This window comes from Lepisma saccharinum, unplaced genomic scaffold (assembly GCF_977018435.1).
Source record: "Lepisma saccharinum unplaced genomic scaffold, izLepSacc3.1 HAP1_SCAFFOLD_1135, whole genome shotgun sequence".
Taxonomy (NCBI): Eukaryota; Metazoa; Arthropoda; class Insecta; order Zygentoma; family Lepismatidae; genus Lepisma; species Lepisma saccharinum.
In genome coordinates this window covers 1-12,667 of record NW_028143779.1, presented here as the reverse complement: position 1 = coordinate 12,667, position 12,667 = coordinate 1, and the positions used below count along the sequence as shown (strand labels likewise).

At 38.0% G+C, this 12,667-nt stretch overlaps 1 protein-coding gene across 1 annotated transcript in view; it reads left to right on the top strand.

The window, feature by feature from the left end:
• Positions 1-11,417, top strand: part of LOC145983507 (putative ubiquitin-conjugating enzyme protein 17) — a gene marked incomplete at its 5' end in the record, with an annotated part of 35,000 nt that extends 23,583 nt beyond the window's left edge. The window contains 2 exons of the mRNA XM_083116595.1: positions 3,271-3,504; positions 10,980-11,417. Of these exons, the coding sequence (XP_082972721.1) occupies positions 3,271-3,504; positions 10,980-11,114 (369 nt within the window). The remainder of the gene's footprint in view (positions 1-3,270; positions 3,505-10,979) is intronic.
• Between the last annotated feature and the right edge of the window lie 1,250 nt (positions 11,418-12,667).

Genomic DNA, 12,667 nt, shown 5'->3' with positions numbered 1-12,667 from the left:
AGTGTGTGCCTGATTTTGTTGAGGTGGGGATGATATTGGGTGATGAGTGCAGGTGGGTTGGTGGCAGCAAGTTTCTTTGTGGTGGTGGTGTGTGACACAGCTCGCGATATTTGGTGACGAGTGGAGGGATATCCGCGGTTGACCAGGGCTTGGTGTAGGCGGAGGTTATAATTCTGGTGGGTGAAGTGTTCAGGCGCTGTCCCCTGAGGGCAAGAGAGAATGGAATGGCTTTTTTGGTGTGGAACGGGTGGGAGCTGGAGAAGTGTAGGTATTGCATGTGGTTGGTGGGTTTTATGTGGGTAGAGGTAGTCAGGTGTCCTCCCTTGATGTGCGTGTCCACATCCAGGAAGGTGATCTGGTTGGGGGAGTGCGTCCAGGTGAATTTTAGGGAACGGAAGTGGTTAAGTTGGTCCAGGAAAGCTGACAAGGATGGTTCTCCATGTGTCCAGAGCATGAAGATGTGGTCGATGAAGCGGAGCCAGAGGAGGGGTTGGAGGGGTTGGGTAGTCAAAAACTCTTGCTCAAGTTTGCCCATGAAGAGGTTTGCATAGGATGGGGCCATTCTGGTACCCATGACTGTACCTCGGATCTGTAGGAAATTTTGGTTTTCAAAGGTGAAATTGTTACATGTGAGGACAAGGTGGGCTAGGTGGGTCAGGAAGTTAGTGCTGGGGTTGTGGGGTTTGGCTCTGCTATTGAGATAGAATTCTATCGAGCTGAGGCCATGGGAGTGGGGTATGTTGGTGTAGAGGGAAGTGACGTCGATGGTGGCAAGGGATGCTACGACAAAGTTAGCTAAAATTCTGATCTTTTCCACTGTCCGGTAAGTGTTTCCTTTCTCCTTCTTTGATATATATATATATATATAAACTCTCAAAGTTTTTCTTACCACCTCAATGCATCTCTATGTGTGCCCCCTTGTTGCCCGTAGGATATCAAGGCAATACTCGATTTCCTGCCATATCTGCTCTAGTACCTCCTCAGTAACTGTTGCGATGGCTGGAATGATCCTTTGTCGTAGGACTTGAATATTGGGAACTGGCATTCGGTACACAATATCCTTAACATAACCCCATAAAAAGAAATCCAAAGGGGTTATGTGGGATGATCTTGGTGGCCAAGTTATTGGGCCATTTCTCCCAATCCATGGACCAGGAAAAATGTTCATCTAAGGACCTGCGTACCTCCAGAGCCCAGTGAGGTGGTGCACCATCCTGTTGGAAAATGATATCTGGCTGGAGATGCTCCAGTTGTGGAAAAACAAATTGGTCCAGCATATCCAGGTAACAATTGAAGTTTGTTCAGCGAAGAAAAAGGGGCCAATGATTTGATTGTGCATAAGACCACACCACACATGAACCTTTGGGCTATGGTGGTCAATTTCTCGAACCTCGTGAGGCTTTTCAGACCCCCCCCCCCAAATTCAACAGTTATGCATATTCAATAATTTATGAGAAAAGGAAAGGCACTGTGCCTTCTCCTGTGGAGTAGTAATTTTGTGGAAATGTGACCTCAGACCTTCCCCACTTACTCAATGTACCTGAAAAAACAGTAAACAAAACATTGTGAGTTCCTATTTTACATTAAGGCAACAGAACTGAGATACCTCGTTCCATTATTTAGTTATTTAGATTTGAAGTTGTAAAGATAATTTGTGGACACCCTGTATATATATATGATAATGAACTGAAACTATATAGTCTGACATTTTATGTTTCTATGATTATTGTTACATTAAAATGATGTTCCAGTTCACAGTAGGTGCTGAAAATGGGTGCCATTTTCTTGTAAACACAAGTCCACATGATTACACATGTTTCATGCCACTTTTCTAAATATTTTCGTGGAGATCTACCCATTTGCTGCTGAACGTCATGAAGAAATTCTTGTGTGGCTATCTTGGGTCTTCCACTTAGTTGTCTATCATGAACGGAGCAAGTTTCACAAAATCTGTGTACAAGATCATGCACTGCACTTGTACCTGGTGCCAGATCATCAGGAATGAACTTTTCCACACATCTTCCACATGACAAACTCAAAATGTGCTTCCAATAAAGCAATTTGCTGTGCCCGCGTAAAAGGCATTGTTGAAAAACTGTGATTGTACATCTCACACTGAGGACTGTAAGAGCGGCACTGCTCTAAACATCATATATAAAGTTATGAATAAACTTGTTCTTCAAGGTCGTACCAATCCCTACCGACAGGCTTGCCAACTCATCCAGCATTTTTAAAAAGTATGAGTGGGGGGACTTTTCGAATGGTCTGTGTATTTATTTGGTCTCAAACATAGTAGTTTGCAGTCATTGTTACGAGGTCAAATCTAATCTCTCTCAAAGTCTTTGCCCCTATTTTTTTTTCAGCCGAAATATTAGTGATATTAAGAAACTGAGATATACATTCAATGCAATAGGGTTTTCTTGGAATGGCCCGGCATTAACTCTTGGCGGCACGGCGCTGTTGTCAGTTTGCAGAGATGCCTGTAGTACTCAACACATCCACGTTGTATGAGCAGCGAAGTGTTATTCTTTTTCTATGGAACAAGCGACGAACGGCCATCGAGATCCATAGGGAAATGCAGCCGATGTATGGGGACAAGTGTCTCGCATTGAGAAGTGTGCGGTGGTGGTGTTGTGAGTTTGAAAATGGCTGAGATGACCTTCGCTCCTCGCTCACAACGGAAAACATTGTGCACGGTCTTCTGGGATCGCTGAGGACCACTCCTGCTGGATTTCATGCCACGACGCGACACCATCAATGCTGACAGCTATTGTGGCACACTCTCACGTCTGCGAGCTGCCATCAGGAAAAAGTGCCAAGGGATTCTCAATGTGGACAATGTGGTTATCCTCCATGATAACACTAGGCCTTAAGTGACAAACAGGACCATCGACAGACTTCATTCATTCGAATGGGAGATTCTGGAGCATGCACCATACAATCCAGACCTTGCCCCCAGTGGTTTCCATGTGTTCGGTCCACTGAAGAAGTTCTTGGCAGGACAGAGGTTCATTTGTGATGACGAAGCGAAGACCGCTGTCCGGTGGTGGCTCCATGATCAACTGGCTGAAACCGGCCACAAACTAATGGTGTGATGGGAGAAGTGCCTGAACCGCTGAGGTGACATGTGGAAGAAGGTACATGGAACAATTCCTATATTTTGATTTCCCTACATGTTTATTATTTCAGGTGAAAAAACAATTGAGGCAAATACTTTTCCATTTGCACTCGTATTAATTAGTGATCATAATTGAATAATTTTCTTTCTAGGTTCTCATTTCCATTCAGTCTCTGATCTTTGTCGAACAACCGTACTTCAATGAGCCTGGTTATGAAAGTAGCCTGGGAACTGCTATGGGAAAGAAAGCAAGTGACCAGTACAACGAGGATGTCATTGTGCACACTGTAAAGTACGCTATGATCGAGCAGATGATAAGACCCTGCTCTGGGTTTGAGGACGTAATCAAGAGGCACTTCCAACTGAAGAAAGATTACATCCTGAAGGTGAGATATAGTGCAGTTTCTGCAATTCAAATCCTACCATGAACTTCAGTGATTACTTTGTAGACCGTATGAGGAATGTCAGCTGAAAGTTGTGAAGTGAACAAAGATGAATTCCAATGTATAAGGTAGCGCATATTGTATCTACCATTATAACTTGGCAACCCTGTCCGAATGCAGGTGGGCATGCAGAGGAATCCCCCATGCTCAGGCAGATGCAAGTGTTGCAATCAGTTTTCCATGGAACGCTTGCTGGTTCAGACATGTATCACAGCACTGGAGGTGTTCATCCGAACGGGTTCCATTCAGGAAACGCAGCTGGCACTGATATGATTGTCCAATGGTCATGATTTAAATTATTATATCATATTATACCTGATTATTTTAATTTTCAACCCCTTTTATATCCATATTTATCAAATCAACGCATAAAAATTTCAAGTACTTCAAACGCTTTATATTCTTAGTGTGACAATATTTCTTAGATGTTTATCACTAAAAAATATCATTATGGGTGTTAAATTTGGAAATAACAGTTAAATTTTCATTAAAATTTAGTACTTTGATATCACGACTCAGAGAGACAATAGAGAGCCAATGGCAGCATGTAGAAACAGAGGCATCTTGATACTCCTCAGTGCAGTCAGTGCCTGCTGCGTCTCCTGAATGAAACCCGTTCGGATGAACCTCCACTGCCATGTTTCATGTCTGAAGAGGCGAACGTTCCTGATAGATCGATTGTGAGCCATGCAGCTGCTTAAGCATGGAAGACTTCGCATGCACACCTGCATTCCAACAGGGTTGCCAACTAATATTGGTAGATACATTATGTGTCACCCTGTGAGACTTAGAGGCTGCAATGTTAAGCCCGTCTCCCACAGAAACAGAATTTCCATTAGAAGGTACCTCCTGGGTTTCGAATCCTACTCGGGCCCGACCCTGTGGCCGAGTGGTTAGCACATCGCGCTGCGACGCCAAGGGTCCCAGGTTCGAATCCCCGTCGGGCTTGGTTGTTTGTGAATGTCCATTCATCAATTTCATCACTCATCCCCATCTTCGCAAATTAGCCAAGAGGCACAAAACGCCAAGTAAAATAAACTAAATCAATCAATCTAAACCTGGTACCAAATTGTTTACCCAGCTACTAGTTTCAGTTCGACACAGTACTGGTCCTATATGCATGTGGTCATGCACATGTAATTTGTTTCATTACATGATGTATTTCTTTTAAATGAACTGTTTGTGGCTGAGTATTTTATGATCATTGTGAGTCAATGGATTCAGAGTAAAAGGTGAGAGAAAATGCATTTAACAATATTGCACTAACTTTAAAACTATTATTGAAATCAACAAAACGTGAGCTTTGATGAAAACCTTAAATACCTGAATTATTTCTCAACAAAAAACTGTTTTTTTTATAACACCATTCAGCCTTGTTTCCATGATTATGAAAAACTAAATATGCTGACCAAGACAGTAATTTATTTTATTAAAAACATAAACTAAAACGTAACGTTTCAACCTTCTAGCAAGGTCTTCATCAGACTCTGTATCAAGTACAAAAGTAACAAGATACACAAAAAGGGCATTATATATACACAAACATTACTCCCTCCAGACTATTAGAAAGTTGTTAGGAACTTTCTAGCAGGTGGCTATTACTTTCCAACTGTACTTTCACCTAAAAGGCTCAACATAATTACTTTCATATTGAATGTGAAGAGATAGAATATCTCACGCTCTTTTTCCTTCATTTTTCTCCCTTCTCCTCTCCTCTTTCTCTCTTGTCCTTTCCACTCTTTCCAACATTCCAACTCTTCCATTCTTTGTTTAGCTTCAATCCCCCATTCCAGTTCATTATGTCTTCTTCACCTTTCTTCTCTATTTCCTTGGCTTCCTTCCATTTCCTCACTAGCATTCTCTTCTTCCTTCCTATCTGCTTAGCCTCATCCCACTCTATGTCATGTCCTGTTTCTCTCATGTGTTTAAATATGGCATTTCTCTCTCTCTTAAGTTGTACATCATCCCTATGTTGTTTCAACCTGTCTTTCAGCCTTTTTTTCGTTTCTCCTTTTATGATTGTAATAACCGTAGACTACAAGAGAAATAATTATATAATGCAAGCAATGCGTACATACAAAAAAAATCTGAAGAACCTGTATAGGTAAAGTTCCTTGTGCATATAGCACCGTGCCTTCCGTGCCAGTAAGGCACATTTAGAGGATGTGTGGGTAAAGCCCCACACATTCTCAATCTTGCCCATTTTGGAGGTGATGTGATCAGCACCATGCTAAGGTGACCTTTACCCCCCCCCCCCCCCCCCAGGGTTGCCCTCAAGTACCCATTGATTTGAGGCTGGGCGAGTCCCGGAACCGCTTTATGCAGGGACAAGGCCGGAAGAAAATCAACCTTCGATCACCCACCTTGGGGATCAAACCCTTGTCTCCCGCATGGAAATTGGATACCCTACCAGCTACACCATTGTTTCTTAACCTATGGGCCGTGACCCACTGCTGGGTCCTGATAGGACGTGTGAGTCACAAAGTCTGGCTCGGAAATTTATTTACTGTGTTTTAAGAAACTTACATTTAATTATTTTCCTGTAGTTTACGGTTATTACAACCATAAGAAAACAGTTTTTCTTTGTGACGTTTCAGGAGAACACACACTCCCTTCATCAGACATTTATTTTTATCTTGACTAAAGATACAGTTATAACAATGGTTATCAATTTTTTAAACAAAAAGAATCCGTTATATAATGGATGTTGTCAATGTTACATTGTTGTAATAGAGCAACTTAACTGTGAAAAGAAGCAGTCTGTTTTATTTTTATTTCAGATATATATATTTTATCACATTATTTTTTATTTAAAATTATGAATCCCAAATATCATCAGGTAATTCAAATTGATCATTGTTTTCACAAAGTCTCTTGATGTTTTCTGTAACATTAAATTTTAAAGATGGTGGCTTACTCCAATCGGGAAAAAGAAAACTCCATACTGGATCTATGTTACCATTTTCATTATTTAATTTATTCCAGTGTTGTTCTGCAATGAACGAAGCTTCCCAGACATTCAACTCTGTGTTTCCCGTTAATCTTTTTAAAACCCTTCTCTTCTGTGTTTCTCGTTAATCTTTTTAAAACTCTTCTCTTAAACGATGTTATAACTATGTTATAACTATATTTTTAGTCAAATGAAAATAAATGTCTGATGAAGGGAGCGTGTGTTCTCCTGAAATGTCACAAAGAAAAACTGTTTTCTTATGCTTGTATGTAGTGTAAACTCTACATTTCTGTTATTCACGCTCTACCATTGCTTTTTACTGGCATCTCTCAATTTCAGCATGTGTGTTTAGTTAGATGTTAGTCTAAAGTAGAGTTAGAAGCGGTCGAGGAAAATCTGGCGGCTTTTCTGGTTGGGCTTTTTTCGGCTTTTTTCACAAAAGTGTCTCAAATCAATGAAAATACAGGAGTTGGCAGAATTTTTCCTCTTCCGTGGTTTTTGTTTATCTCCTTACTGTAAAAGACACTCATTTCTAAATATAAAATAAAATATGAAATTCGATGCTAGACATAGTGTTTCCAAGAAAGCTGGCTTTTTTGAATGGGTGGTTCTTTCAGAGTATTATCTTCATATTTCGGTAGGCTTATTAAATATATCTATGTAGTATAAACATATTCACATAATTAGAGTATTTTTGTATGTGTTTTTAATAGAACCTAATATTACGATATGAGTTTCAATGTTTGAATTTGTTATACGAACATGTACATGAAGCAAAAAGGAAAATACTGCTCAACCTTTTGAAAATCTAGTATCAGATCTCTTTACATTGAATTTTGTGTTCAGTAAAATATATTTGTATTCTGGCTTTCCAGTACAACATGTATAATTAGGTTAAATGGCTGCTAAACCTTGTCACGGAGCAACTAGTGATGTTTTTTGGCTGCTTGGTGCAGTGGTTCTCAACCTTTGCGAGACCACAGCCGAGTACATTTATTTCTTACAAGTCAATGCCCTGATACCAACTATTTCGCCCATAAATACATTTCTGATGTTTAAACTTTATATGGAAATTAATATTAATATATCGAGTATGGCATAATCATAGTTCAGTTATGTGTAGACTTGCTGTCAAATATAAAATTAGATTTTAAAAAAATATTCGTCAACCCCTGGGTGCAACGGACTTTTTGCACCACGGCGATTGAAAAACACTGGCACTAAAACTTAAGTATAGAAATAAATAAGACTGGCTGTAAATCTGGACTGGGCCTACAGTTTGAGATGAGATCCGAAGCACACTGCCTTCACTGAGGATTGAACCTCAGACCTGTTCTTATTACAAGGCAACAGCATTACTTTATACCACTCCAGAGGGTCATTCATGATTATAGAAGGAACCTTCTTTCAAAATACTGGCCTTTTTTCATCAACATTACTTGCAATTTATTCTCTGTGATTAACAGGCTAAATTAAATCTTAATCTCTTATGAACTTGCTAACAATTTTGTCAAGTATAGAGTTCATTCAGACTGAAGAAACACATGACAGGGGAGGGGGGTCACATTGAAGTGACAGTTGACATGGACCCCTTCAGTCTGTAAGCAAGCATCCATCAATCATGCACAAAGACCGAGGCTACATGATCCTCACCAATGAAGGAGCTTTCAGACTGAAGTCACAGATGACAAGCGACGCAGTCTCCTTCAGTGTAAAGCAAAACGTTTACCATGCATACAAGAACAACAGATCAAAGCGGCACGATGCACGCCATTGAGAAAACAGTAGTCCGCACAACATGCAAGTGACATGTTTAGCTCGTTGTCGCATTTAGGTTCAAAAGGTTAAATGAATTACTGAGGGTCTGCTTACAGGTGACACATGCCACTTGTTGCTTCGGTCTGAAAGTTCCCTGAGAAAACGGTACAGGCCAAGTGACAAGTGACACTTGCAGCTTATGTTGCTTCGGTTCGAAAGGTTGCATTTACTTCTAATGGTTGGTTTTCTAAGAGCCACGTGTTGCTTCCATCTCAAAGCTCTATTAAACAGGATATATACAAAAATTCACATAATACCTATACTTCTGCATATGTGTTGTGAACAGTAAAGATTTTTAATTGTCCTGAAACATTGAATATTTTGATATTAACATTTCTTTCATATTTTATGACATCAACATTTAAATTGAGACACAAACATGTAAAAGCTTGTTTTAAGTCCATTTCATGGTCAGATGTGCTCATCAGGACTACATGTTTAGTTTTAACCCTAGCATACGAGAAACTTGCATACCGGGAGGCGGCTCACAAGCCCTAACTTGTTTTCACTAAAATTCAAGAAAGCATTTTATTATTGAATCACTGCTTCCTTTGCTGATTATATGCAGTTATTTATTAATCATAATTTACTAAAATTACTATCATTAATAAAAATAATAACCAATTATTGCATGAGTGTCTCGCATATATTTTATCATTCACTAAAACTCACAAAATTCATAATGAGCGCTCGAAAAATCTTCTTCAGAGTTAGGCGCCAGCTCTGAAAATCAGGTGCCAGGAAACCACCTACAAGCAATTGTGCATACTATATAAGAAGCTGATCATCACCGAATTCAAAACATCGCTAAATCATGTGAGAGTTTAATTACCAAGTGCTTGCCAAGAGAAAGCGGGAAGGGGGGGGGACAAAGAGTAAGAAATTGTTACTGATTATATGGAATGTTCACAACGTTGATAAAATAAATAATTTGCTAACTTATACTGTACTGCAATTTGAACTTAGAATCTTCAAAATTTCGTACATGCAAATTTAAAAAACGGCAATATAACAGTAAAACATCACAGCCGCCAGGCTGAAATTTTCAGTCACCATGGCAACCAGGATTTTTCGAGCCCTGTTCATAATATTTTTTAATTAATGCATTTTAGTTTGTAGAAGTGCGGTTGTTTATTAAATATAATAATTACAATAATGACCATGATTACCAACAACCACTTGTACAGTGTCACTGGCATGAGTGTCTTGATTGAGACACATTCAAAGATGGCGCCTGATATGTGTACCAAGTGCATTTTGCCTCCTAGTTACATTACATTTGTTTTTATGAAGAAAATAATAAATAAATATTGGGAACATCATACAAACAATGTAATTTATTTTCAAACAGTTGAAAAATCTAAAAAATAGAGTCGTGGGCTGCAAGCTCCCCCCCCCCCCCTCCTTGTCGGTAAGCTAGGGTTAAAAGTGTATCTGAACCATTATGCAATGTGTGTCCACTGGGATTGGCCAATATCTTCTACCTTGGCTGCTACATCATGTAAATTTCTTTTAGCTAGTTGTAAAATATGTCACTACAAACCTGTAAACTCATAACAGTAACTTCAAGTGAAATAGGTTAGCTGTAATTGGTAAAAAGCCAAATTTCCGTTTTTTCCCAGAAAAGCCAGCTTTTTATTGAAAAAAAAAACGTTAAAAAAAGCCCGCTTTTTTGAAAGTAGTCTGAAAAATTAGTCTTTTAAATTACATATTTACTTTTCTAGAATGAAGTATGTATCATTAAATTATTATAAGCAAGCATAAAAGAGGGCTTCTTAAAGTAATCGGTACTAGGAAAAACATGATTATAAACTGGGTGCACACCCCTACAAGTAATTATGCCAAAACCCCATTTAAAAAAAAAAAGTATTTTCAGGGGATTTCCCCCCTTTCCCCCTCCATATATACGCTGAACGTGCATAAATTATATATCGTCTAAATCTGTGATTCATTCTGCATACAACGGTATATCTTTCATATCTCTAGGGCATTTAGTTTCTGAGCTATAGTCATTTCAAGGTACCGCTGCATTTTGAAGCTTCAATCAGTGGCGTGCCGACCATTCCTTTTGGGATGTACAACTCAAGTTACATTGGTCATATGATAATAATGCAAATATTTTTGTGTTCCTTACATGTCAGTGATCATTTCCATGTGCATGTCGACACTGTAATGTACTTTTTTCGAGGTGGTGGGAGGGGGGCAAAACCCAATTTTTTTAAAAAAAAGTATTTTCAGGGGATTTTCCCCCTTTCCCCCTCCATATATATGCCGAATTTGCATAAATTTCATATAGTCTGAATCTCTGGTTCATTCCGCGTACAACGGTATATCACTCATCTCTCTAGGGCAATTAGTCTCCGATCTACACTCATTTAATTGAAACTCTGCATTTTGCTCAAAATCGGCTCGGGACCATGAGGCTTACTTGTGAAAATGGCCTTGGGACTCAAAAGGTTAATGTATTCAGAGTGTGGATTTCAAATCCATCTTTCAGTATTCAGATATCAGATCCAGAACTCAGTTCCTCCAGCATTTGGATTCATATTCAGGAAAAAAAAATCAGTTTTATTAATTTTTTATTGTTAAAAGATTTGAACTTTGGGACTTTTTAAATAGGTTTTTTTTAAAAAAATATTAATTTTTGCAGGAAGTTCGAGATAACATGAAAAAATACCAGTCGAAGACAATTGAAAAAGCATATCAGCAGTTGTTGGCAGAATTTCAGAAGATGAAGCCTTTTCAGAATGGAGATTCCCCTGATGGTCCTGGCTCCACAACATAGTCGTCAAAGAGTCCTTTTGTTTTCATTACCCTTCAATATTTTTCCAAATGTTCAGTGCATTTTGCTAAAATCAGACTGTGATAAAACTGTATAAAAGTTATTCCAATTCTTTATTAATTGTTAAAATCACAATATTTTTAGTTCATATGTAAGATAATTATATAGCTTTATTGTACATTATAGAGTAACTAAACTTAACTGTCAAGCAAAGACTGCACATTTGTATAAAAGTTGTTTATTAAATAATTGTGATATATTGTGCTATTTGTCAACAATGTGAATAAAAGTTTATCCGTGTGTATAGTTATGGAAGGTTTTCTTACTATGTTTTTTTCTGCCTGCGCATGCTGTTTTGTTTTCAGCAGTCATAAAGGAAAGAATTTGCCTGAAGGTAAAACAAGAAAGCGTTGTGTACTTAGTGTCATATTGAAAGGGAGAGATCGTAACAATAGTGGAGCGGCTACTTCGTGTAATGCTAATCTACATTGCTTAGAAGTGTACGTGCCTTTATTGTCTAGATCTGAACCTTCTATATACTGAGCTTATCAAAGGGTAGGTATTTTTTTCACAGACTGTATGTGCAATATATAATGTAAAATACCATTTTTCCATCAAGAATATGTATTGTAATTTGAATTCTGAGTATATGTGCGAAAGAATCATATCAACCTTTTGAATAGTTAAAAATGGATTATTTTGTTTTCAAAGTTAGAAATTGATACAAAGTATCTTATAACAAATTGCATTTATAATAATGCCCATTTTTCTTCTCAAGCTTTTTGTAAGGAAAAAAAAGTGTGGTATTACTCATTAATTTGACAATTAGGTTTAAAAATTGATGAAAGAGGAAATGGGTGAATGTGAAGCAAAAACCTCCTTTCCTCTTAGAAATTTTTACGTGTTGAACAAGTTGTTTTCCCACTTTTCCCCTACCCCAAAAAAATCGAATTTTCTGCATTAAATATTTTCACGTGTTCTATAGTAGTTGGCACAAAATCTCAAGGGACCAGAAAAAATATATCTTCAATTTATGTGCACTTTATTTTTTCATGGATAGACTTTCCCCATATATCACAGAAAACTGTATTGGTATTAGATGTGGTTCACAAAAAAAATAGATTATTTTTAAGAAATGGACTCTAGTGTTTATGAGTTGTGCATGCCTGTGCCAATCTTTCATTAATTCCAAACTATTTCATGTATTTTGAAATTCAAGGTATCAGTCTTAAGAATTAATATTAGAAGCATGCATGCATGTGTGTGTGCGAGGACTTAACAATATAAACACTTTTCAAGAGACGTTAGTAGATTTGTAATGTTTGCATGTAGACAGCTTCCTTTGATTTTGTAAAATTTATTGTTTGTTATTTATAGTATTACTGCTAGGAAGCTCTGATGCAGTTAGAAGCGTATTGTTTGTGCTACCTACATTTGTATTTATATTTTCCTGAATTAATATTAATTTTCTATGAACCAGTTTTGCCATATCATTTGCTAAAATGTACTATTGCGTAACATTGTAATTGTTTCAATAGCATATACAGTAAAACCTC